Below are 27,966 nucleotides of genomic sequence, written 5' to 3' on the forward strand. Positions count from 1 at the left end.
TAACTGGACAAAACTAAAGTTCCTTCCCCTTGATGAGGCAGTGTCATCATTTAACAATTCATTCCTTACTATACTTGACTTGCATGCCCCTAAACGCTCAATAAGAATTAAAACTCAACTAGCACCCTGGCTAACAGACACCAAAACCAAAATAACAACTAGAGACAAAGCGTGGGATAAATGGCGCACTACCAAACTACCCCTAGATCGTATCAAATTCCAACAACTTAGAAATGAGACTAAAAAAGCCATCATACTAGATAAGAAAAATTACTTCTACAATCTGCAACATAAACATGAGAATAACCCTCAAAAGTACTGGGCAGGCATAAATAAACTTCTCCAACCAGGCAAATCCACTACTCCGACCCCAGGAACATTATCTGACAAGAGCCAAGAAGATATAGCCAATTCATTCAATACTTTCTTCACAGAAACCATCCAGTCATTAGCTAACCAACTTTCTCCTCCCCACACTTCTATAAACACTATACCCGACTCACCACTCTCTTTTAACTTTCAGCCAGTGTCCACATCCTTTATCAGATCCCTTTTGAAAAAACTGAAGCCAACCACCCTTTCAGCCGATCTTCTGCCGGCTGAATACCTGCAAATTGCTGCAGATGTCGTAGCCTACCCTATCTCAATCCTAATTAACAGAACCATAACAGAGGACTCAATCCCCTCAATTTGGAAAATATCCTATGTTATTCCACTCCACAAAAGGAGGTTCATCCACAGAACTATCCAACTATAGACCTATAGCCATACTATCACCACTTGCCAAAATTATGGAAAAGTGCATGCACAACCAACTAATGCTCTATCTAACCCAAAATAAACTACTCACAGACTCTAAACATGGATTCAGACCCCATCATAGTACAACCACTGCCCTCCTCTCTTTTACTGAAAACATTAATCTTAACCGTAATAATAAAAAAATATCCTCCGCGCTCTTCCTGGACCTATCGAAAGCCTTCGATATGGTAAACCATCAGTTACTTCTATATACTTTAAAAACCCTGTATCTAGATACTCCAGCCCTTGACTGGTTTCAAGCTTACCTCACTGGGAGACAAGCAGTAATGTGGCAAAACAAGCTCTCCTGCCTACTACCAAATACCATAGGAGTTCCTCAAGGTTCCATATTAGGACCTCTCCTCTTTTCAGTCTTTATAAACGACATCCAAACAGTCATCCCTGAAGCCACCTGCATTCAATATGCAGATGACTCTACTATAATATGTTCCAATGCCTCTCTTGCAAATCTACTAACTACCACCCAACATAGCTTCACCAAAGTCGAAAACTGGCTTGCCAACCATCTCCTGATCTTAAATCCAAACAAAACCAAGTTACTTCTCTTTTACCCAACCAATAGATCTCAGACTGAAAACTTCAATATAAAATCCAATAATGGGACCATCATCTCCACAGACACCTATACAAAGCTATTAGGAGTAAACATTGACAATAAACTCAGATTTGATATACATATCAACCAAGCCATTAAGTCAGTCAACAAGAAACTTGGGACCCTATATAGAATTAAAGCCTTCCTTACCCCGAATGCCAGGGCAGCCACAGCCCGTTCACACCTTCTCTCTACCCTACTATATACCTCTCCTGTCCTCACTCACCTTAACAAATCTGATCTGGCCAAGCTCTCATACTGCTATAATCACATTGCCAGGTTCGTTACAGGCCTACCCTACAGAACACACCACTGTACTAACCTGAAAAAGCTTGGATGGATAGAATTCCCACACCTTCTTCACCAGTCCCAACTCATAGAGGCCTTCAAAATCCTTAAACAACCTGAGAATACCCCAGCACTAAAAACTTAATGACTCCCTACTCCAATCTAAGCTGCCTTCGCTCAGCAAACAGACTCCTTGTCCAAACAACTAAATCTCTCAACCTAGGTGGTGACGCGCTATTTGCCAACACCACTGGTAAAATATGGAACTCTCTCCCAAATAACATCATGCTTGCAACTTCTCTAAGTCAATTCAAAAATAGTCTAAAACTCCACTTCAAGTCACACTGGCTATGTCCTTGCTCAAACCCAGACTAGCTCTATGCCATTAACTAAAACATAAACAACTAGCTAAGATAAGTACTTTGTATACTGTGATAAATAAATATGTATCCTGTCTAACTCTATGTCATTATACTGCTTACCGTCCTTGCTAATATGTTATTAATGTTACATTTGTAGTAATCTCAGAAATAGTAATGGCAGTCTTGTACTTGTATGTAAATAGCCTATGTTTTTGTTAAGTTCTTTCAGCTCATTTACTGTACCTAATTATCAATGTAACTCTGTTGGAGCTTTTCTCCCCGGGCCTCCGCTGAAAAAGGACATGTATCCAGTCGGACCATCCCGGTTAACAAATGTAAAATAAATAAAAACTGTAACAGAGTACTGTATATTATAAAGGATATAAAAGAACTGGAGATGGGGTCTTCAGAAAAGGGAAGGAGCATACTACATGAAAAGAAATGGAATTTGTGGGAACAAAGCATGTAGAATAACATTCAGGAGGACAAGTAAGGTTTAAAGGAAAGCAGGAACTGAGCAATTTATGTAATCCTGGAATGAATAAGAACTGTTAAAAAGAAACATATTATGAATAATGCATGAAAATGAAAAATGTTTGCTATTTTACGTTTTCTTTATAAAAAGTACCAGAAGGGACCAGAAGACCATTTTAATAATGTACTTACCCCTACGAGAGTAGGGCTATGGCTTAACCCTCCTAGCCATGAGGCAATGCTCTGGCTGTGATCTAGGGCTATGCAGGTACACTTGCAGTGATCTCTCAATTGTTAAACAATGGATTTTCTACTGCCACAGTCCTCCTGGTAATGAAGTAGGCCAGATATTTCTCTCTCCAGCATCTGGCGAGAGGGACAAGGTTGAATCACTGGCACTTGCAGTAGTGCTTTACATTGTGCTCCTCTCTGACCAAATACATGTAATCCAGGTATGGGTGCTACCTGGTAATCTGATGGCTATATGGCATACAATAGTTCTGCTTCTAGACAAAGAAAACATTTCATCGACATTGATCAGGACCAAGATCTGAAATGTGAGAGGTAGAAAAAAAATAGGATAAGGGCTGGGCACTCTTTTATAGATGGCAGTAGATGCTCACATCCCAGAGAATGGCAGCTTCTCAGAAAGAAGTACTATGTGCTGACTAGTGAAAAATAAGGAGGATCCTCAGTGTTAAACGTGATTGTCTTCAAACCCACACCAGCATGTCCCCTGGCTCAAGGTTCTTAACTTAGAAAATTAAAAAATGATCTCAAAACCAGCAATCCATCAAAAATATTACTAGGAAATTGAAAACCTCTATTAGGACTAGTAAAGCAACCCATGAACTTAAGTTATTTGTTGACACCATTAGAACAGAAAAAATATAAATTACTCCAATTACATGAGGAAACTAAAGAATATCCAACAATGCTCAGAATGTATTCCAAATGGACTCCCATAATCCAACCCAAAGGACACTGCCAATAAAACCAGCTAAATTCAGTGCTAATTTTATCCCTGAAACATCTATACAAACTCCAAATATCTCAATCGCTTACACCCCATATTATCAACAAGAAACATGCCCTGAAACTGCCATTAAAGACAACACACCTCTTCAATGTGATCTGACAACATGCCTGGATGTTGAATAAATAGTGCCAGACATGACCTTATTAACTCATTCCTCAAACTGTTTAACTTAAGCCTGCTTAAAGAATTTGTTCTCGAATTATAGTGCACCATGGTAGTGATGCCTCTCCACTGCTGCTGGCTTACCAAGAACCTTTGCAATTATAGGCCCATCAGCCCAATAAGCTTGATATGCAAAGCTATGGAATGTAAATTTATAACTGACTTCATCAATTATGATACCAAAAATATAATAAGTTTGACTGCCCACAGTTTGGTTTCATCAAATGGAGATCTTGTCTATTAAATTTAGTTACATTTCTTCCAGTGTCACTCAGGCTGTAGACAATGGTGATGCAGTTCTTATAACATATCTTGAACTGCCCAAGATGTTTGACATTATACCCGATGTGGCTCCCAAGTAAGGGGGCATAGTAAGAAATGTAAATCTTTTAAAAGTAGATCCCCAAATGGTAAGATAGATAAGCAAGCTCGTGAAAGGATAGAATCCATTTAGTTGGTGACGCAGGCACTCCACCTGAGAGCGTAAAGTGCAGTCCCCCCATGGTTATGTGTTGGGACCTCTCCTTTTCAGCATTTACTTCTCTGATTATTGACCAGGAACCAGAACCTCTGATTAACCAAGTCTGCAGATGACTGCAAACTGGGTGTTAGTGTCAAGAACCCTCTGACACTTGTACCTTCAGAAAGGCTGGTGCACTGAAAATTGGCTCAAATTAAGCAAGAAAAAGGCAGCATTGTTGCATTTGATAAACTCCTACCCTTAGCACACAGCATAGACAATACCTCACTACAAACTGAAAATATAATCAGAGAGACAGAACCTGAACTGGCAGTTCCCTCTCGTTCAATCATCATATACCAACTGTAGTCAAGTCCTTCTACTCAGCATAACTGACAACCAATGGTACAACATCCAGATCTAAAAAAAGTTATTGTTCCTTTAGATTCAGAGTTCATTAGGCCAATTAGAGTATAATGCCCCCCCATCAGTATGTACCAGACAATACATATCCAATAACTACAGAACCCCCAAATGTTCCTAACAAAGATGATTATGGGCTGACATACCCTGAGGTAGAAGCTGTATCCCTTTAATCAATATCTTACAGACTCCTGATGGGTAATTTGTGCTTTGTCTACCATGCCATTAGACCAATGCTGTATTAAATTTCCTGCATCTCTGCAAGTGTAATAGTTCCACAAAATACCATAACTAGGGACCTACACCTTCACTAGCAGAGGATTAGAACTTGATGGAAAGGCGGCACCTCCCCCATCTCTGGAAGACATTTCTCCATAAGGTTAATGATTAAGCAGTATGACTTCATCCTTCAAACAGAACATGGTGATCATATAGGTTACCCAAAAATTCACCTGAATTAACTGACCTAACTCTCTTTGTGAAAGGGGAATACAACCAGAAGGTAAGTACAGGCAAGGCATTAAAAGTCACGAGAATAAACTGCCTTGCAGCCCCTATGAATCCTATAAACTAAAATGGAAACAATACTTGTTTTAACTCATTCATGTCTGCAGCTTCCAATGCACTGTGTTCAGCTTGGCAACATTAGCATTAGCTGCGCCATCTGCCTTCCAATCAGCTACAATTACGGCACATCAAAAGTGGACCTCCCACAGATCTCTGGTGACTGTACTGAATTAATGGCATTTGGTACTACAATGAAGTGAACTGGATGTGGGGAAAACTTAAATTGAACAGGTAAAGCACAAGGTTGTATTTGCTCATTTTAAAAGGACATACGTTATAATTAAGACTCTTCGATTTCATAGCTCCAGTGGAGCCCCATCCAGCCTTCCAGTAGAGTTATTGCACATATTAACATGACCATAATGCTGAACAAGAAAAGGACATTACAAACCAAAGTGCATTCAACTACACAATCCATTAACATTACTTCCTGAGCAATTCCCTGCCATTCAGACAAACCAATAAACCTACCTTCAAATTATCTTCTCTGTGTTTGGAAGATCCTTCAGTTTCAGATGAGTGTTCACTGTCATTCTTAATATTTCAATAGAGGAAAACAAGGTAAAATGCGTTTAGTAAGTCAGAAACTAAGTTCAATTCAAAAATCTTACACTCAAATTTAAGAGAGACTGGTGGGCAGTACAAAAAAGTAAATAAATTATACAGGTGTGAAGTCAGCCCACTGAAGATAAAAAGCATTCAACAGTATCGTCAGGGGATTCCACCTCACTCAAGACAATTTCATCTGAAAGAAACTACATATCTACCACGCTGCTCTCCTTCATTGAAAGGGGGATGAGAATCATAGAGCAGCACTAAAGTGACCAGGATATATAACATTATAAAATAAACGGGGAAGGGTAGTTATCTACCTTCCACTTTGTTTTGTGTACATCTGCGGCTGTGTCACAGGAATGCAGACAAAGCTGGAGATTCATCACCATCAGACAATGGCTGACAGCACCACAACCCACATCCCCACAACTCCTTTTATGGGTGTTCAGTTTCATTGTTGCGTGATGTTTAAATTCCCTGAGAAAGCACTTGCTTATGCTTCGCTTTTTGTGCCACAAAAGACCCTACCCTATTCGATTTTGTTCACCCTTGTAAAACAAAAAAACATCCTCAAACACTGGCTCCAAACTACAAGGGATTGGTTTCAGAGTATAGGCAAAGAAAAACAGATGGGGGAATCCCAGGTAAAAGACCTGCTGTAGAACACAAGCTTCTATTAAAAGGGGATAATTAGTAGGGCATATAAAATACTGCACGATAACGAAAGAATCAGAGAAGGTTAGAAAAGACTGGGAAGACGGACTGAAAAAGCAAATTACAAGGGAACAATGGAAGGACATGTATATCTCTCCCAAGTATGCAAAGTCCATAAGGTTTAGGACCTGTGATTGGAAATCTTTGCATAGGTATTTTTATACATCAAGCAGACATCAAATCATTCTTCCTCAGATATATACAAATGTTGGAGGTGTCATGAGGAAAAAACAAGCAACTAGGAACATAAGTTTTGGGAGTGTAATGAGTGGCAGATTTTAAAAATTCCCTCCAGAGTACTCTAATAGAAATGCTGGGTGAGCAAATGTCTGTAACTAAGCAAACGATTCTTTTGAGCTGGGACACAGGATCTGACTTGTCTAGACATAGTAAGGTCTTAAGCTTAATTCTGTTAGCTACCAGATAAGCAATTCTAAGAAAATTAAAATCAAAGTCTGAACCAACTGTACTTGAAATACTGATTATTATAAAAGAGCTGGAAGAGGGATCTTTAGAAAAGGAAAGGAGAAAACTGCAAAGAAATAAGTGGAATTGTGGAAATCCTACATGCAGAATAATGTTCAGGATGAGGAATGAGGTTTAAGGGAAGGCAGGAATTCAACAATTTATGTAATGTTGCATTGATGAGAGTTACAAGGAAAGAAAAGATATGTGACGTACAATGTATGTAAATGGAAAAAATTTTAATATGGTTCGTTTTCTATCTTAATGTATGCTTACCTATGTTAAGTGGTAATTTAATAAAGTTGTTTGAAAAAAAAAATCAAAGACCTTAAGCTTCATCAGCAAATTAATAGGAGTCAGTGATGGGGCAAGTTCTTCACATAATGCTTTCTTTATTTTTGGAGCAAGCTTTTCCTATACATCAAAGTAAGACCATAGTCACCATCAGTCAGTAGTGAAGATGTAATGAGGGTTCATACATTCACCACATGGGACAGCCTGTATGGCCTATCTTGAAAAGGCAGGAAACACCACTGTAGAACAGCAAACCAAAGGGTTGGGTACATTGAATTATATGCCTAAGCTCCTATATGGTCTGCATGACTGTGACTGTATGAATTTAAGAAAGAGGATGCAGAAATCTAGTAAGATCATCTTAGTATAACACAGCACTAGTCTCCAAAAACGTGTAGGGAGAGCAATTGAATAGTATGTTCCCCATAAATATTTACAGATCTCTAGCGCACATACAGAGAAAAAGCTGTACAGTTCAATAACTCAAGAAAGAAGAGTTAAATGCAATGTTAGAAAATCCCATTGAAGCCATTCGTAAAATACAGCCTCAGATACAAACTGCAGAACTGATTAGCTCTGCGAAAATGCTATTTTAACTGCAGAACAAGAAAACTAGTACAATAAATCACAGCCAGTTCCTCAAGACTACGCCCAAAGCAGGACATGAATACAAAATACATATATAAGCAGTTTAACTGAAATTCAGAACCAAGTTAATGGCTACAGTTACAGAAGCACATCAGAAACACTTCTCAGAATACAATGAAATTCTTAGTAATGTACACAGTTTTACTGTGGCAGCACAATAACTATATGTTGCTGATGTGCTCCAAGCCCATGAACAAGGATATCATTTTGTTGCCTCTTTAATGGAAAGCAATTACTATAGCAATTACATCTCATGCCCTATATTTCTGTCCCAGTGTAACCATTTAAAATGTTAATAGTCAAGGTGTGTGATGGTGGTAACTGGTAAAAGATCTGTTTACCAATGGGATGTTGTAAGGTTTACCTAGTACAACTGCGGTTTTCTGTGGTCTTGTCATGGTTTTCTATTACCAAAATGAGACTGTTTTTGTATCTTTCTTCTTCATACAATGTAAATTCTTTCCAGAATGATTTTAGGTGGATCTGTAGTTCTTAAGATGTCCAGTCTGAAGAGCCTTTTTAAAGCAATACTGTGAGACATTCTACTGCTTTTCTACACATTAAGGAAGTAAACTGCTACAGGTCTGTTTTATGAATCATTTCTGGTCCTTTCCATGCATCCAACAGTAAGTGAAGGATAGTGTGCATCTATTACAGTATGGAACTTGTCAAAATACTTCAGTGTTTTGTTATAATTGTATGCGTTAACTCTTTAACCCCTGAAGACTGGGACTAGATCTAAACTGAAGGCATCTCCCTGCAGTCTATGCCCTTGGACATATCTAACTCCAGACGGGAGTGACATTCCAGCGGAGAAATTTTTTTCCTAAAAGGAGAAGAAATGCAATATAGTTCTTTAAGTAAAACTATAATTAGGACTAACGCTGATTGCATAAGCTGGTTTTCAGAAAACTAGAGTACCTGTTTCAGGTTAAGTACAAACTTCTTTCTAGAAACCTAGACTATTGGCTGCAGATAAGTAAAAGGGCTGGCTCTGTCAGGTTTCTGAAGTGCACATTTTGTTTGTAGTGTGACAAAATAAATTCAGTGTAATGAAGTATTGTGAATGAAGGCTGTATGCTTTCTTCCACCATACAGATTTTATCTACAATACTTTATTAGAGATATAAAAGAAAAACATTGTATTATGTTGCAGTGGTGCCAAGTAAATTAACATGCAATATCATTCTAAGTTGGATGGTACTTTAGCTACTAGCATTGAATTTATAGCAATTCTTTTTCTGAGGGAGAGGGAGCAAAGTGAGTACAAACAGAAGTCAGCTGTCCATGCACTGGTATGTTCTGTAGCACCCACTTAAAATTCTGAGGTCAGTAACTGCAGGTCTCAGAACAGTGAACTGACCTGTGAAATTAGACTTCCCATGTGCATGCCACACTTTGGAATAAGTTGTCTTGTTCCACTGTATCAAGGGTAAGGGCACACCCCTCTTGAAAAGAGGGGGAGAAGACCAAGTTTTAATAGTCCCTTTTTGTCTTTTTATAATTTTGGTGGACTCTGAAGTTACAGAACTCAAAACTGCAATATGGAATCAAAAGCTGTTGCTTCTTCCCAGATTTGTTTACAGATTGTACTACGCTGTATCATAATGTTCTATAAAATGACTATATCATCTTACATTCTCTGTTTTTAATCAGTGTAGCATTATTAAACAAAAACTGGATTGAGCATATGGTTTTGTTAAGTTTCAGGGTTTTGCCATTACATGAATTTCTTCTTCACATATATGGAAAGGCTCCATATAACTGAACGATTTTACAGCTGACCAAAACTTAATCACTTCTGTAAATATTAGTCTGTTGGAGGTCACTTATCAGCAAGGAGTAGGAATTTTACCACTCCTTTCAACACTGTTGTATTATCTCAGACTTGGTATATATAATTACCTGGGGTATGAAGGGTACAGCCTCCCACATGGTAGGTGCAGGGCAATTTGCCCCCCTACAAAACACGAGTGAGTTTCTTTTTTTTTTTTGTTTATTTGAGTTTTGATCCTTTTGTATCAATATTTTGCCATTCAGTGTTTTTGTACTTCAATATTTCAAGGTAAACACACAGACACACAATTTTCATCCTACATTTGGTAGTAGGAATTTTGTAGCAATTGCTTTTGAACTAATGCTTAAAGGAAGTGGGCCACTAAGGGTATTTTATCCGAGAATGTTGGTGAGAGAGTTAAGCTTGGCACTTCATGTTTTAACCGAATTCTTTTGATGGTTTAAAGGGCAAAGCATGGATTAGGCTAGGCTCAATTTCATCTGAAATGAACAGCTGTATGAAGGCTACTGTTCTCTGTGCAGGTCTGAATGTTTTTTGAACTGCAGAAACATTATTTGAAAGAAAGAACTTCTGTGCCATCACTGTACTTCTGAGTAAATATGTTCAGAATTGTGCTGAAAAATATAGTTGCGTTAGGAACTTGCTATAACTCTAGATATTTCAGTATGTTCACTGCTGCAGTACAATTAATGCTTGGAACATCTGTAACAAAAGGCCTGACATTCAACACTTCCACAGGGTTTCACCTTCCCAATTGGATGCAAGTGTAAGAAAATCATCTGTCTTCGTAAGGCATGTGGACTCAAACCAAAGCATGAAATGTCAGGTGGCATATGCCCCCAAAAATGTGAGTCCAACCAAATGGGCCCTCAAAGTTCTTTCCCTAAATTCCATGTCAATCAGAGAAGGGGCAGTGCCTTGTAGGCTTAACAGTGAGGGGACAGTAAGAAAAAATATGACTGTCTACCTACCCCAAAGACTGGATAGTTACAGGCAAGGGAACAGTGGATTGGAGGGAGGACACTATTACAGCAAAAGTGAGCAAATACAGACATCTATAACATTAAACCCCTAACACAGTTGTATTATGTTCATCACACCACTTGCTGCTGCTGTACTGATCATTTCTGGGAATCTTAAATGTTAAGAACTACGAGGTGGCTGACCCTGAGAAAGTGTGGTCTTGTAGCAGCCCCTGTGGTATGCTGTGACAGATACAGTAATATGGCCATGGCAAATCCTGCTCTCTCACGAAAGGTAATAGCAGGTTACATTGTTTGGAGAAAGTGTAGAAACATGAACAGGAAGGTGTTATCAAGATGGAATGGATGCTGAACAATTGGGCACTGACAATATACCACTAAGAGTTGACCCAGTTGTACAAGATTTGGAAACGTATAGACGGTAACCTAACTTTTGAAAAAAAATGTGTATTGTATGAAAGTCCTTTTATATTGCACAGCTTATAAACAAAGGGATTGTGTCTAGATCTAGAGATTTGGGGATAACATTATTACCCTTTATTCAACTGTCATTGGGCCAGTCTTTGAATAGAATACCCCCTTTGGCATGCATCTGTCTAGACACATGCAACAACTGGAATGCCCACAGAGATACCCTACTAAAAAGATACAAGGCCTAAACAACATGCCCTACATGGACAGACTCAAAGCCCTGTCACCATACTCAGTATCCTATACACTGCTAAGATGTAACCTGTGCCTAGCATACAAAGCATCCTCCAACCAATTACCGATAGATTTATTGCACATCAGTAAGTCAAATAGCATCAGAAATACTTAGTCTAATGATTTAAACCTCTTCTGCAACATCAAGAAAAATGGTTTGTAGTGACAGGCATAGCTCAGTGAGAATAATGTTGCTGTGGAACACACTCCCCATTCACATAAAACAAAATTAATCTCTGTCGATTTTCAAGCGCAACTTAGACATATGGATAGGAAATGGAAAACTTATGCCAGGAATTCCCCCGTAGTGCTCCTAATGGACAGAGGCAGCTTCTAAATGCTTTACCCCATGCATGGGTCCCCTCAAATCATCTATGGCATGATCCCAGTTATTCTCATTAGGGGCAATATACAATCATCAGTCATGAGATGGTTAAGGCCAATCTATAACCAAATGAGATTGGTTATTTCAAGCACAGGCTAAACTTAAAATGACCTGCAATGGCAGCAGACCCAGTACTTACCTGTGAACCAATGAACCCTCAAAGTAAGGCAACGATGGCTACTGTGACTCGGAGTCCGTTTTTACATGCCTTGATAAAGTCTAGCCATTGAAAGAGTAAAAGAATGAGATGCAGTGAGACAGCCATTTGGAAATTATCTCTTCAGAGACCAGCCTGCCTCCTTGCCTTTAGCAAAGGCAATTGACAGTTGCTGTGACTCCTTTGCTTCTTAAATACTTTAAAGGTAAACTCTTAGCCCCCTATGCACATCCATGGTAAAATTCTTTCCCTCTCACTCAGAGATGGGACAGAACACAGAGAGGGTACTGGCTTGATCCAGAGAAACCTCTGTTACCACTTTTGAGCATGAAAAGTAGAAACATAGGTTAGTACTAAGCTAACTGCCCTTGTGAGCCATTTTAAGCCTAGCCAATTATCCCTTGTGAGACTCAAACCCTGCACCTTGTGTTTGTAAGGCAAACACCTTAACCATTAGGCCACCCTCCCAACAAAAGGTTAACTTGTCATTTGGGATGAAGAGAAGTGGTCTGACCAGGAGGAAGTGCAGTTTGGATATCTTTCTGGCTGGCACATTGGCTATGTTTACTTAAAAGGCAGTCTTTCAGGTCAAGTATTTGTGGGGGTGCACCAGCAACTGGCCACAGAAGTGTCAAGTTTAACTTCTCTAACACAGAGTTAAAGCTCCATGGTGGAGAAATTATTTTGTTAGGGGCCTCAGATGTAAAATTCTCTTAAGGAACCAATTATCTGGTACCAGGGAGTAAAGGGGTTTCCCAGGGTGTACACACCGAAACTGCAGACAAAGCACAGATAGTAATGACTAGTTGGGGTCCAGCCCCTCACTCTGATAAAGACAGAATCTTCAGTTTTGCAAGGTATGATTGCCTCGTAGGGAGTTTCCTAGCCTCCTTTAAAAAGGACGGAAAGTATGTTCTCAGAAAAATTGAGTAAAAAGGATAAGAGCTAGATTATCCAAACTATGAGCTTTAGGGTGTTTAGACTGGGATGTACAACTATGTCTTTGTTTTAGGTCAAGAAATTCATATATTGATACAGCAGAAAGAACAGTTGTGTAAAATCTTACCATAACGATAGATGTCCTTCTCTTCTGTGTTGCAGTATTCTTAACATGAAGGAGGTCTCTACTGCAGGCAACCCAACATCAGCCAGTATACAAAAGCCTTTCACTACTGTAGGGTGTGTGGTACATCACATGTAGGCACCTGTCATACGTTGTCCATAAAAGTGACGTATGTATGCATCTACCCGAGAACTGAATCCCCCTTGAGAAAGCCAGCCTCAGAAAGGTAGGTTAGGGTATTGGCCATCCAATGAAAGGAAACCACCAGGGTGAAGGAGGAAGGGACTGGAATACTGCAAAAGAGAAGAGAAGGACATCTATCATTATGGTAAGATTTTACAGTAACAATTGTATGTCCTTCTATTCATCTGTTGCAGTATTCTTAACAAGGGAGAATACAAAAGCTCATGAACAGAGGGTGGAGGAAGAGGCAGTAGAGCTCTCCAGGAACCCATGGAGTATGGTACTGGCAAATCCTGCTCTGGACTTAGAAATGCCATCCAACTTGCAATGTTTAGTGAAGGTATGAACAGAAATCCAAGTAGCTGCTTTGAGAATACAGCTAGTGTCTAGTATCTTGAAGAAGGCCCATGAGGAGGCTACAGCCCTAGTGGAATGGGCATTTATAGAATAGGCAAGGGTTTTTCCAGGTTTCACACAGCAGAAATAGCTTTAGAAATCCAAGTAGAAACAGTTTGCTTGGAAACAGGCAATCCCAGGGCCCTGGGATGATAGAAAATCAGACCATCGTTTTGTCTCCCAACGGTTTTAGTCTTGTCTAATAAAATCTAAGTTGTCTATCCACATCCAGTGTGTGCAATACAGTCTCGCTAGGAATTTGTGAAGGAAAGGTAGGTAAAGGAATGGCTTGGTTGAATTGCAATTCATTAACTACCTTGGGCATTAAAGAAGGGTTGGTACTCCAGGACACCCTAATCTTTATGGAAAACCATAAAGGGGAGAGACCATAAGGACCTGGAGATCAGACACGTCTGACTGATGTGATAGCTAGGAGCAGCACAGTTTTCCAGAAATTATACAGCAAGGACACCAATGAAGCTAGCTCAAATGGGGGAAGAGTCAGCTTTTCTAGCACAAAATTAAGATCCCAGGGTAGAGGAATAGGTTTTCTGGGCAGTCTAATGTGATGGACACTTTTAAGTAATTGTATGGTCTCAAACTCGCTAGCTAGAGAGGGGGATAGAAGCATACAGGCAGAAATAGCTGACATATGGGCCTTCACTGAAGAGATGGCCAAGCCGATATTGAGAAATTCACACAAACAGGTTAGAACCAGAAGCATTTCCACTTTTAGTGGGTCGTGGTTTCATGAGAGACACCAGACCGAAAATCTCTTACACTTGCTTAGGTAGTATTTTCTGGTATTGGGTTTCCTGGCCTCCTGCAGAACCCTAAGAGAATGAGAACGGGTATCTGAAAGGAATTAAACAGTCACCTGAAGGGTAAGCAAGTGGGGATGGATCAGAGTTCCTTTGTCTTGTGTGAGAAGATCCGGGTCTAGATTGGATCCGCGAATGTTCACAATGTCGAATCTGACATTGTCGACACTTCAACAGCGAAACCGCAGAACATTGAAGAGGTAAACGGAAATCTTCCTAAGGGGAGATTTCCATTTACTTCAATGTAGTGCAGTCTCGGAGCTGGTATATTTAAGTAGCGGGGGTGTGGGGGGTGCAGCCCCCCAAGTGGGTCATGCAGGGGGGCTTGCCCCCCTACTTACAGTAAGTAGTTTTGTTGCCTGACATTTTGTAATGTTTTTATTAGGTATTCGATGTTACTGGACTTTGATGATATGGTGTCGATCATATCGTATTCGAAGTTCAGTAACTTCGAGTATCTAATATAGACCCAGAATGTCCATCCTATGAGGTAAATTTTAGTGACTGCCCATGACTATATGCAGGAGAAGGGGGAACCAGTGCTGTCTTGGCCAAAAGGAAGTCACCAGCAAGATTTTTGCTTTGCCATGCTGAACTTTGAGCAAGACTTTCTGAATGATTGGAAGAGGAAGGAACACATACAGAAACATCCCCTTCCAAGAGAATGAAAGGGTGTCCACCTTCCAGACCAGAGGATTAGGCACTCTTGCACAAAATTTTGTAAGTTGTCTGTTCACGGGGGAGGCAAAGAAATCTACATGAGGAATACCTCACTGGTGGACAAGGTCTAGAAACTCATCCCTTTGAAGCATCCATTCATGAGACTGTTAAGGACCTGCTCAAGGTGGCTGCCACTCAATTCTGCTTGGATGGGATGTACACTGCCTGGAGTGTCACCCTATATTTGGCTGCCAGCTCCCAAACCTGGAGTGCCAGCCTGCAAAACAGGTAGGATTTGGTACCCCCCCTGCTTGTTGACATACCACAGGAGCATCATTTTGTCTGTAAACACTTTTATAGGTCCAGGGAGAAAGAGAGGGTGGAAGGTTTGAAGTGCTAGCAGTAGTGCCCTCATCGCCCTTAGACTGAAGTGTTCCCTTAGTTGAGAGCGGGACTATGTCCCTAGAGCTTTCAAGTTTCTGAACACTGCCCCCCATCCCACATCTGAAGCAACTGTGAACAGCTCTTGCACTGGAGGTAGGAGATGTAAGGGGAGTCCTGGATTTACAGACACTTCTTGGATCCACTATTGAAGTTCCCTATTAAGACGGGATGAGAGGAATTGGAAAGTCTAGAGAGTGCAAACACTGCATCCAAATGGAATTTAAAAACCACTGTAGTTTCCTCATGTGAAGTTTTGCAAGAGGGAGCATTGGAATAGTGGATGCCATGAAACCCAAAACCCTGAAGAACCCCCTTGCTGAAATGTGGTGAAGGGATAAAAGGTTTATGAAATACGACTGGAGGTCCATTGCCTTTTGAAGAGTGAGAGAGACTCTCATGAGATTTGTCTGAATCCTGCACCCCAGGAAGATGTGATCCTGAGAGGGGCAAAGCAAGGATTTTTTTGTAGTTTATGGTGATCGTGGGTAGGCCCTAGACAGAACAGACATTGTAGATGGCTATCCTTATGTGGAAATTCTCTTCCACACTAGCATTTGCCTTTTTTTGATAACATCAACCTTTGCCCTACACAGCAATAAAAGAAAAAGATTTCCCCAACAGAGTACTTATCTGAGAATTTGCAGAAAACAGCAAATGGCTCGGCGAACAGACCAACATTCAAGGTGATGTACAGTCTAGCGACAGAGAAGTTCTGCGGTAGATCCATGCGTACATCACTTTTATGGCTGATGTACTACAGCAGCCTACATGCAACATAGCAAGCATCCTGCAGTAGTGAAAGACTTTTGTATACTGGCCAATGCTGGGTCGCATGCAGTGGAGACCTCCCTCATGTTAAGAATACTGCAACAGATGAATTTTATTTATCTGACATTTGTTTGCCAGGGTGGTCTTGACAGGTCTACACAACCCATTTTCAGCAGAGGTCTGGGGAGAAAAGCTCCACATACAGTACAATACAAATACAGTACAATCCCACACAATATAAATGACATGAGAAATACTATACAAAAATAAGCTGAAAAAATATAAACTATGTTACAAGCTGTTACAAGATACATTACACAGACAATTCTATAAAGATAAAACATTATAGTCAATAATAGATGCACTCTCCACATACATAGCCTATGAGTAGATAGTGTACAAAAATTGTAGGTAGGTAGTGTATTGTATGACACTGACTGGTATAGTACATGAAAAAATAGAAAGTTTGTTTCAGTTAGGAAAATAACCAGAAATTTAGTGATGCAGAAAGGTAGTGAGAGTTAAGAAGAATAGAGGCATTACCGGCTGAGCAGTATCTTAAGGATATGGTATAGAAACAGAGGAGGAGTTAGGAGAGCCTTATGATCATGCACACTGTGGCGAAGTGAAATGTGACAGAAGAGGAAGAGGAGGCTAGTGTGGAAGAGATGACCATTAATAGAAGGACATGAAGCTCTATCCTTACTATAGTTTTGTAGAAGGGAGAAATACTAATGCATCAGCCAAAATGATACTGTGAGTAGCATTTCTGTCCTCTTACCTCCTGTACTACCCAGAGGAAAACGTAATTGGAGGAAATACATACAGAAACAGAACTGCCCGGTTTACCAACAAGGCATCTGGAGCCCGTGTCATTGTGGCTGGTATCCTGGTGCAAAATTCTCTGAGCCAATTGTTTTGTAAAGAAACAAAATGCCTGTATTGGCACATACTACTTGTGGACCAAATTCAGAAATATATAGCTGTTCAACTTCCAGTCCTGAAATTTTGCCTCTTTTCTAATCAACAAGTCTGTCAGAATGTTCTTTAGTAAAGTGAAACAACATGCCCAGAGGGTCAGGCCTGACTCCGGGGCTAAACATAGTGTTTACATGTAAAGTCTGCTTAAGCGATACAAGAGAATTGCCCTGCTTGTTGATGACTACACTGTTGCCATTTTATCCTTGAGGACACACAGCTGCCAATCAATCTGTATGACTTTACTGTTAAAATTACTGCCTTCCGTTAGCAGCTCAGTCCCAGATCCCTTCGATTCTCAGTTTTCTCCCAGGCTATGTCTGAAAACACTATAATGACTTTCTGTGTGGTCTGACCTAGCTTGAGTAGGATCCCAGGTTAATGTTCACCTCTTCCATTCACCATGAGAGGTCTTTCTTAATACATGGCAGCACAAGATGTGGCACTGGAGGGGGTGGAAATACTGGCACCATCTATTTCTCACATACAACTGTACTGCCCTATCGGGGGGTACATCATCAGCAACGCAGAGGTCATGTACCCAGTGTTCTAGTGGAACTCCTTGGCAATAATCAATCAGATTTCAGTGTGCAATGTTTGTGAAATATGAATTCAGAAAAAAAAAACTAAATGAAAACTCCAGCCAAGCTAGAACTTCCAATGAGTGACCTCCCAAACCTCCTATAACATGTGCCTCTGTTACAAGTTGGAAGTTCTAGCTTGGCTGGAGTTTTCATTTAGTTTTTTCTGAATGGTTTTTCAGTGTAACCTAACTCTTTGCTTTAATTTGTTAGTTGGGATATTTTGCAGTCACCCTAATGATACTGGACATCAGCTGGGTATAACAACCCTGTGTTTCTTATGCTTAGTCAAACACTCTGCTTATGCTATGCTGACGAGGTCATAAGGCCGAAATATGCATATCCATAGCTAGTGGGATTTGGCTTTATTGGCCTGAAATTGTCCATTAAAAATACTTCAAATGTAAAAGTCATGGGCAATCAGAATCGCCATATAGCTGAAACACCTGATGTTCATAAGGGTCATTTGCATATATCCCATGTGCATTTGTTACAGGAGATTTGGGAGGTCACTCATTGGAAGTTCTAGCTTGGCTGGAATTTTCATTTAGTTTTTTCTGATTGGTTTTTCAGTGTGACCTTCTAACTCTTTGCTGAAATATGAATTCAGGAATAACATCTTCTCTGAGGAAAGAACTGTGTGTGTGGAAAAGCCCCCCCCCCCCCCCCAGAGAACAATACTTGTTTATAAGGTATTAAATAGGATTTCATAAACTGCAGAGTTGTCTGCCTCCTCTAAGGCTGAAGCCTGAAACAGGCAGTTATTAGGCAAGGTTCCATGCGAATGACCCTGGTTTTGTAGAAAGCTTGTCCCTGCATTTGCACATATGCACCCATTCTGTCCACTTTCTTTCTTTCTTTACTAACACAAGTGTTTAAAAAAAAAAATATATATATATATATATATATATATATGTAGTTCCCTTTCTAGACACAACTGTATATTTAAGCACTGTCTCTAAGAATTGTAACTTAACTGGATGAAGGGCTCCAGAAAGTCAAAAAGCTAGAGTAATCCTTAGCCCTCATTTCAAGAAATCCCTCATTATATTGAGGGTGCATCCAAATGAAAAAATCCTCTGTTGGGGAAGCACAGGATAAGGTCTCCTCTGTCTCTCTTGCATGGATATAGCAGGGGAGGTTACCTGTTCCAGACATGCCAGCTCATTTACCTAAAAACAAAATCTAAGAATTCTTCTTCCTCTTATAGGATGCTTCCCTCTTTCTTATTGAAGTAGGGACCTCTGACACAGATGGGTGCAGACTCTTTCAAAACCACAAAATCTTGAGCCAACCTCACTAGGTTTTGTGAGAGGTCTGGCAAGATGGTGAACTTCCAAGGCTTGAATGCCTTGGCTCTTGCAAAATCACCTCTAGGACGTGATACTCAAGCCTATGGTAGCCTTTGGACTTTATGTCATCAGCCTCCAAGGATTCCCTCTCTCTCCCTGATGCTCCTGTGTTTTTTAAATTAAGTATCCATAGATGATGTGGCTAATGCCATGATGCCTCAGGACAAAAAAACATCCTTTTGAAATGGTGTCTGAGAAATGTTGTTGTCTGCCTTATGGTCTTCTGGTTAAATTTAGCACAATGAGGACAGAAAGTAATGTCATGCTCCATCCTTAAAATAAAAACTGACACTGATGGCAGAAGTTCTGATGTTGGATTTGCTTCTACAGGTAATGCAGTTATTAAGTTTAGAAACGAATATCCAGCCCTACTGCATGGAAACTGATTACCAACAACCAAACAATATAAAATAAGATTTTTCCCCGCTGGGGTTCTTTTGTTTTTTTTTTGTTTGTTTTTTCTTCAATAAACATCTTTACTAAATTATCACATATTACATAGGCAATCTTATATTTATATAACTGAAACTTATATTTATATAACTGAAAAACAAACAGGTCAAACAGGAGACTAAGGATGCTCAGTACTCTGACTTACAATCAGTCTTGCTCTGCAGTAATAAATGACTAAAGATTGTGCAGACCAATGCCACACTTATATTACTGACATGCCAACATCCAGGTGGATGGTGTCCACCCTGTCAGGAAGGGAAAAGACCTTCTGTAGCATAATTCGCAAGGGTTATTATCACCACTAAAAATGAAAAACTAAGAACCACCTCCGTATGCTTTGAGTCGATCTGCATCTTTAAAGAAGTGTGAGCTAAGCTAGTGGATAACAGCTGAAACAGAGGCTCAAGAACCAGTGGCATGTCTACCTGTGTTGACTACAGGTACTTTGACACCAGAGGGAGACTATTTTCCCATTTAGATAAATATCATTTTCTGGTGTTTGGTCTTCTAAAGTATCTATCAATTCTTCCATGTCCTGAGAATACAGGTGTCACAGTAACAGTGTCATATCTTCCAAGCTGCTAGTTTAAGTGAGGGTAGAATGTGGTGTACTTGGAGCCCCCTACTCTCCATCAGAAAGCTCACATGCTGTGGGCAGCAGCAAAGGAGTATCCTTTACCATCTAGAATAGACTAGAAAACCTGCTGTTCTGACCATAAAGGGGTACTCAAGATAATTTCTGGCCTCTCCTCCTTCAACTTTTGAACTACACTAGGAAACAAGGGTACTGGAGGAAACAAAGAGGAACAGACCTGTGCAAGTTAAGTGAAAGGAGTCCAGTTCTCACACTAAATTGTCTTTGGCTCTCCATCAGAATTTCCTTTCCTGTCCGCTGCATAGACAGACATCCAACTATGAAATGCCCACGTAAGGTCCAGGAAGATTTCCCTAACATCCACTTGTGCGGATCCTCTGAGGTACTGTTCAGCTGACTGGCCATGGAGTTCACCAGCAATGGCAAATAAATAGCTTTCAGAATCATGCTCAACACATTAGCTTAAAACTTTATGCAACAAACAGCAAAAGCTTGAAGACCTCAGGACAAGGAAAATGACTGGAATACAGTTCTATGGCACAAATGAATACAGCCTTGACTACTCTGCAAGTAATCCAAATTCTATTAGCCTGTTGGTGTCTGTAGAAAGTACCAGGGAGGACAGGAGTGGGTGCTGCTGTGCTGTCAGCTCAGGTGCACTGTGAAAAAAGCACTGGAGTACAAGCAGGTCAAGTCTGCACTGTTTTACTGAACTAAAGCACTATGAAGCTAAGAGAAGCAAGGAATGTGGAGATACCCTTCCACTCGGGAGACAGCAACTGCATGTTCAAAAGGTGCTGGTGAGAGGCAGGTACTCCACTAATTGTCAGTTAATTTAAGGATACAGTGGGCCAGGTCCCATGGATATCAGAATTTAGGAAATAGTAACATTTAAGACAAGTTTCAAATAATTGGTAAACACCTGGAGGAAACCCACATGACCAGAGAGAACATGCAGATTCCGCACACAAGGCACCCCAGCCGAGAATCAAACCAGGGAGCCTCTTGATGTGAGGTGACGATGCTAACCGCTGCACCACTGCAGCCGCTCTTAAGGGAGTACCTCTTAGTTTCTGACAAAAGCAGAAAATATTCTTTAGTCTATCACACAAAGAAAGATTTAAAACAGCTTCAGGAAAAAAAAAATCCTTTTTTAATAATGCCTACAACTCTGGTAACTCCTAAATTCATCATGCAACTCACAGAAAGCAAACAGCAACTGTTCAGTTCTCAGGGATGATGTGGATCTGGTCTATACCCAATGGACTAACATAATATAGACCCATGCCTGTGAAGCAGTTGCGCAGGAAGCAGACACATAGTTCTGGTCTATACCAGATGGACTACCGTAAGATAGGCCCATGCTTGTAAAGCAGTTACTCAAGCAGCACACTCCAAGCTTACTTGCCCTCTTCTTCATAAAAGAACATTTTGTAGCTCTATGGGCTTTTTTCAGTCTCATTTGCTGGAAAAGGAAGACCTGGACAAAGACTAAGTAGTAATGTATGGACATCAACTCTTCACTGACCTTGCTGCTGTCCAGTCTCTGTTCAAATAGCTTACAGTCTAATGTTAACTGCTGTTATAAATGCTGTGACCTCAAAACCCCCACAGTGAGTCAAGCAAGAAATGAAGTAACAAGTCGCAGCTCCTCAATACACTACAGATGGTCCCCTAATGCTGACAGTCTAGCATTAAGTCCATTTTCAAATGCTGATCTCGGACAAGCAAATGCATGAGGTCCTGGAAAGGACAGCAGCATCAACTATTGCTTGGTACATTACTATAAGCAAAATATGTTAAAACCTGGTCACATCCTGAATGCATGTTGTCACACCTGAAACGTAACAAGATCAAAAAGTGATCAAATGACCCAGATGTTCAAGGCCTCATCACCGCACAGAAGGGAAAATATGCATGCTATAATACAAGCTGACAGAGCTGAAACTGGACACAGATCACATGCACAATCATTGGTCAAAACAAAGGCAAAAACAAGTTCAGTATTTTTCATCACAGAATATGTTGCTTTACATAGCTACTTTATACACATTGAAGAAAAGAGACTTCCACTGAAGAAATGCATTGTGCAATTAAGGACCAAGGTCGAATCAAAGCTTGTTTAACAAAGTTGTAGCAAAGACTTAAAGATACTGCAAACCATCCAAAACATTGCATCGGGATTGCACTGCCACTCTGACAGACCTACCTTTGAATGAACCCTCTCCTTCCTTCTCAAAGATCGCTCTGAATCAGACGACTGTTCTCCAACACACTTTTCATATTCCAGTAACATAAAATAAACATAATAAGCAACTTTTACTAAGAAATAAAACAATGTAAATATGTTACAATCAAGTTTACAAAACAGAACACTGGTTAGTAAATACAGTTTAATATCTAACAATTCTGTAGCTAGCCCACGGATACAAAATTATGGCACCCAAATGCAGCACCCACATTCCAGCTTCCGTCAAAAGTCAGGGTTATTTATCAGAAGGACTAACCATCTGTTGGGTTGTTTACCCTCATGGAAAGTTGGAGGGGGGACAGGTTACTGACTGCTGCTGGAAAAGCCAAGAATAAAATTATTGCTAATGGCTGGGGTAGGAGGTATGAAGGACATTCTGTTAACATGTATGGGAATGCGATGTGCCTATAAAGGTGCAGACTTTATTGCAATTTGGAGGAGGATAACACAAAGAGGAGGTTGAAGCTCAATGTGGGAAAAGTGCCATGAACTCCACGACTCATAAGGGCAGCCTTGCTTCATTGCTTAAGTCACGCTTTACAATATTTCAACTGAAAGGGAAGATGTAATCTCTAATCTCCAAATTTCCCCCATTAATGTGCTTCCATCATTAGACTCTAAATCTGAAACCCTATCTATCAAACTCCAAATCAATAACTCCAAATCTATCTATATAATCTGCATGTATCTACCCCCAGGTAATAACACATATTCTCTAGAGAACCTGCTGAGTCACCTCTCTACCCAACTACCCCCAGGAGACCATTGTACTTGGTGACGTTAACATAGACTGGTCCACTTGCAGTTCTCTAAACCCTACCAACCACATAAACCTCTTCGGATTCTCACAATTAATAACTCCTACAAGAATCCATAAACCTAGTAACAAGGAATGTACTCTGGACTGGATTCTTATTAATAGCCACCCTGAATCTTATACTCCAGGAACCCTTCCAGACAATATCAGTGACCACGTACTTACCTACATTATTAGACAAAGTCCATATTGCAACTACTCAATCTCAAAACCTCCCGCTTAAAAAAATTCTTTAATCCAGACAGCTTCTTAACCGAATTGCAAGCATGTGACTGGTCACCACTAACCTATCTAGAACTAGATGAAACTGTCACCTATTTTAATACAAACTTTCTTCAAATCCTAGACTCCCATGCACCTTATCGCTCCACTGGAATAAAAACCAAATCTGCCCCTTGGCTCACAAAACAAACTAGGCAAAAGATACTCCTCAGAAATAAAATCTGGGCCAAATGGAGATCTACCAAATGTACAACAACCCACCTCCAATTTAAACAACTAAGAAATACCACCAAAAAGGATATTCTTAGAGACAAAACAGATTTCTTCCTACACCTTCAACAACAAACCAATCAACAAACTCCACAAAAATTCTGGTCTGGGATAAACAAACTTCTTCAGCCAGGTCACACTACTACTCCTGACCCAACCGGTTTCAACAATAGCAACTCCAACCTAATCCCCGATGCCTTTAATAACTATTTCACAGATGCCATTCAAACCCTAGCCAATTCTTTACCACCCCCCACTGCTTCCCCACCAAATAACTGCAATACTTCTCTACCCACCTTTCATATATAACCTGTATCTACATCTCTCATCTGTAAGCTTCTTCAAAAATTGAAACCTTGCACCCCTTCTGCTGACCATCTCCCATATGAATACCTACAAATTGCCGCAAAAGCCATAGACTATCCCATTCTCTATCCTTATTAACAGAACTATCTCTGAGGGCAAAATCACTGCTTTATGGAAAATATCCCATATCATCCCTCTACATAAAGGAGGACCATCTACTGAGCTCTCTAACTTTCGCCCTATTGCTCTACTCTCCCCATTAGCTAAGATAATGGAAAAATGTATTCACAAACAACTGCTTAACCACCTACTACAAAATAACCTACTGGCAAACTGCCAACATGGCTTCAGGCCATTCCATAGCACATCTACTGCCCTTTTATCCTTTATCGACTCTATATATAAAAATCGTAACAATAACTCCTTTTCCTCTGCTCTATTCATTGACCTGTCAAAAGCCTTTGACATGGTTAACCATAACCTACTATTAAACAAACTAAAGGCTCACTCTCTCTTGATCCTCAAGCCATACAATGGTTTAGGTCTTATCTGGAAAATAGACAGCAAGCAGTACTTTGGCATAACAATCTGTCTTCACTACTTCCAGTAAATATTGGAGTACCCCAGGGCTCTAGCTTAGGTCCCCTACTCTTCTCCTTATTTATTAATAACTTACACATGAACTTACCTCAAGCCACCTGCATTCAATATGCTGATAACTCCACTTTAATCTGCACAGCCAAGAATATATCCTCTCTCCACTCCCTCATACCCAAACTGTTTTTCAGAATGTTGAAAACTGGTTTATGCAACACTGCCTCCTCCTTTATCCCAAAAAACAAAACTACTGCTTTTTACTCCTACTCATAAATCACCCATTCCTTTCTTCTCTTTAACCTCTAACAATGGTACCAACATCAACCCAGAGACTACAACCCGCCTACTAGGTGTAACTATTGATAATCATCTCAACTACGATGAACACATAAACTTCACTATAAAGTCTGTTAACAGAAAACTTGGCACCTTCTATAGAATAAAACCCTTCCTTACCCCTCCTGCAAGGAAAGCAATTGCCCAGACCCACCTCATTTCCACCCTCTTCTATGCCTCTGTTATATATACCAACCTATCCAATAATAACCTTTCCAAACTCTCCACCTGTTATAATAGCATAGCTAGATTCATCACGTGTTCCCCCTTTAAAACTCACCACTGCCTTAACCTCAAACAACTTGGATGGCTAGAACTGAAAAACCAGATACTCTTTCAACAATTACTTATTACGCACAAGACCCTGTTACCACCCTAACACCACCCCTATCCTCACTAATCTAATTACACCTTACACTAATCTAGCTACACTACGCTCTGCTAACAAGCTTCTAGTTTCCTCAAATAAAGCTAACAACAAAGCCGGGGATTCACTTTTCTCAAACACTGCAGGAAAATTCTGGAATCAGCTTCCTGCTGAATTATCTACCATTGCTTCTACTTCTCTTTTTAAAAAACATCTTAAAGAACATCTGACAGCTCATTGGCTTTGTCCATGTACTAACCCAGACTGACATCTTTTTCCCCTTCTATTCTTAACCCTGTCCCTTCTCCTTTAACCTGTACTTCCATATCGTATTACTACTCTTCCTCTTGAATAACACAATGACATATATATTCTTTCCCATAACTAAGACTTGCTCATACCTTCTAGTGTGATTTGTAGAATTGTTTTAGTTTAGTTTTTATAGAACTGTTTAGTTAATTTCTACTAATACTGTTTAGTATACAAAAGTATTATTATAACTGTTCACTAGACCATTGCTACCTCTGTATTTATTCTTAATGGTTCTATGTATTGTTAACTTTCTCAATATTCATGTTTGGAGCTTTTCTCCCCGGGCCTCTACTGAAAATGGACATAAATCCAGCTAGACTAGCCCGGTAAACAAATGTAAAATAAATAATAAATAAATAAAATGTACTCTTCAGGGAAGGATACCCTATTTTGACAGTGCTGGGGCCCTAAAATGAGGGAGGGGTACAGGGTAATGCACAACACTATGGCAACTAAAGTTCTAACAGCAAATCAAATTAAACCAACCTGCTTACATCTAGGCACATAAAACCAATGCTAATCAGTTTAAAGAACAAATATAAACAATATAGTTTTGAATATTTATTAAAATTTTGAACAGGGTCTATGAAACAAGTAGGTCTTCACTACACCTACAAACACAAACACAATTCTATACAACAAAAATACAATAACTTATTGGGTTAGTAAAACCACAAGGTACAAATATGGTCTTGACTATAAACTTTACCTGCATGACACTGCTATTTTTAAATTCAAAACGCAAAAAAAAAACAATGATCACAATCAGTTATTAATAAATTAAACAAGCAACTCTGTGCAATAGCAGCAACTAAACTAAAAAAACTTCTCCAAAGCAGATTATATCCTTCTAAGGGATGGTATAAATAGCTTCACTGCACCTCCTTCCTCATGGAACTGGCAACTATGCAGAGTCCTAAACCAATGCTTTTTACAGGCAACTGCATAACTGCATTTATGCAGCTGTACCTGATGGGATAAAAAGCTCTTCAAAGAACAGCAAACCTGTCTGGTGGACAACTGCCATTAACAGGCAGTACAATAAAACAAAGAAATTGTTGTCCAAACGTAAGGGGAGAATGCCCTAAACTGGAAAAGTACAGTTGTGTACACTTACCATAAATGTAGATGTTCGAGTGTCTTCACTGTTGCAGTCATCACTGTTGGGTTCTTCCTGCCGGCAGGCAGCCCTCGGTCGGCCAGAATCCCAAAGTCTGGGTCCGGCATCGGCTGTGTACTCATCCTCCCGGACATCAGTGCGCCAGGGGTGCAAAGCTCTCAGCCGACACAATGTTCTCCAGTTTTTCTTGCCCCAGATGTCAGGTGCCCAAAAATAAAGGCTAAAAGTAAAACAAAAATGTAACATACAACAAACCCCATACCCTGTAGCAAATACACCTCAGAAGAAGGGAGAAGCAGGGAACCACACCAATAAAAGTATAAGAGGGGACAGGAGGGTGGGTAACCCAGACTGCAACAGTGAAGACACTCGAACATCTACATTTATGGTAAGTGTACACAACTGTACTATGTTCATCGTGTTTCACTGTTGCAGTCATCACTGTAGGGTTGAATGCCAAAGCTGAGATAAAGGGTGGTGGTTATAGAGTAGCAGGGGCAGCTAGAAGGCCTTGCAAGACTGCAGAAGCAAAGCCTGCCCTAGATTTAGAATAAAGAGGGAGATTATAATGCTTAGAGAAAGTATGCACTGAACTCCAAGTTGCAGCTTCCAAAATATCTTTGGTAGGGACTCCCCTGAGAAAGGCAGCTGAAGTAGCAGCAGCTTTGGTAGAGTGAGTCCTAATTTTTCCAGGGATTTGCTTTCCATGATGAGAGTAACAAAATCTGATTCCATGAGCAATCCATTTAGAAATGGTCTGTTTTGAAATAGCTTTGCCTTGGGAATTTGCTGCATAATAAACAAACAGTTCTGTTTTCCTGATATCCTTGGTTCTGTCCAGGTAAAAGCGAAGCTGCCTGTGTACATCCAAAGAATGCAAGATCCTCTCCCCCTTATTTTGTGGATTAGGGAAAAAAGTTGGCAGGTGAATAGTTTGGTTTAAAGCCACTTTAGAAACCACTTTAGGCATGAAAGTAGGGTTAGTCCTCAAAGAAACCCTGTCTTGATGAAAAATAATGTAAGGTTCCACAGCCATGAGCGCTTGCAACTCCGAGACTCTCCTGGCTGAAGTTAAAGCCAGTAGGATAACAGTCTTCCATGATAAATACTTTATATCGGATGTGGCAGCAGGCTCAAAAGGTGGCAGAGTAAGCTTTTCCAGTACATAATTGAGGTCC

The 27,966-nt window shown here is 40.1% G+C and overlaps 1 protein-coding gene across 1 annotated transcript in view; it reads right to left on the bottom strand.

Annotated features, from left to right (window-relative positions):
• LOC122805950 (ankyrin repeat domain-containing protein 11-like) overlaps nucleotides 1-27,966 on the bottom strand; it is a 297,653-nt gene that overhangs the window by 110,155 nt on the left and 159,532 nt on the right. Inside the window, exons 9-10 of the mRNA XM_044076194.1 lie at nucleotides 22,400-22,477; nucleotides 5,664-5,726 (exon numbers count right to left, since the gene is read on the bottom strand). Coding sequence (XP_043932129.1) covers nucleotides 5,664-5,726; nucleotides 22,400-22,477 — 141 coding nt within the window. The remainder of the gene's footprint in view (nucleotides 1-5,663; nucleotides 5,727-22,399; nucleotides 22,478-27,966) is intronic.

This window comes from Protopterus annectens, chromosome 7.part0, assembly GCF_019279795.1.
Source record: "Protopterus annectens isolate FY-2018-M chromosome 7.part0, PAN1.0, whole genome shotgun sequence".
Lineage (NCBI taxonomy): Eukaryota > Metazoa > Chordata > Ceratodontiformes > Protopteridae > Protopterus > Protopterus annectens.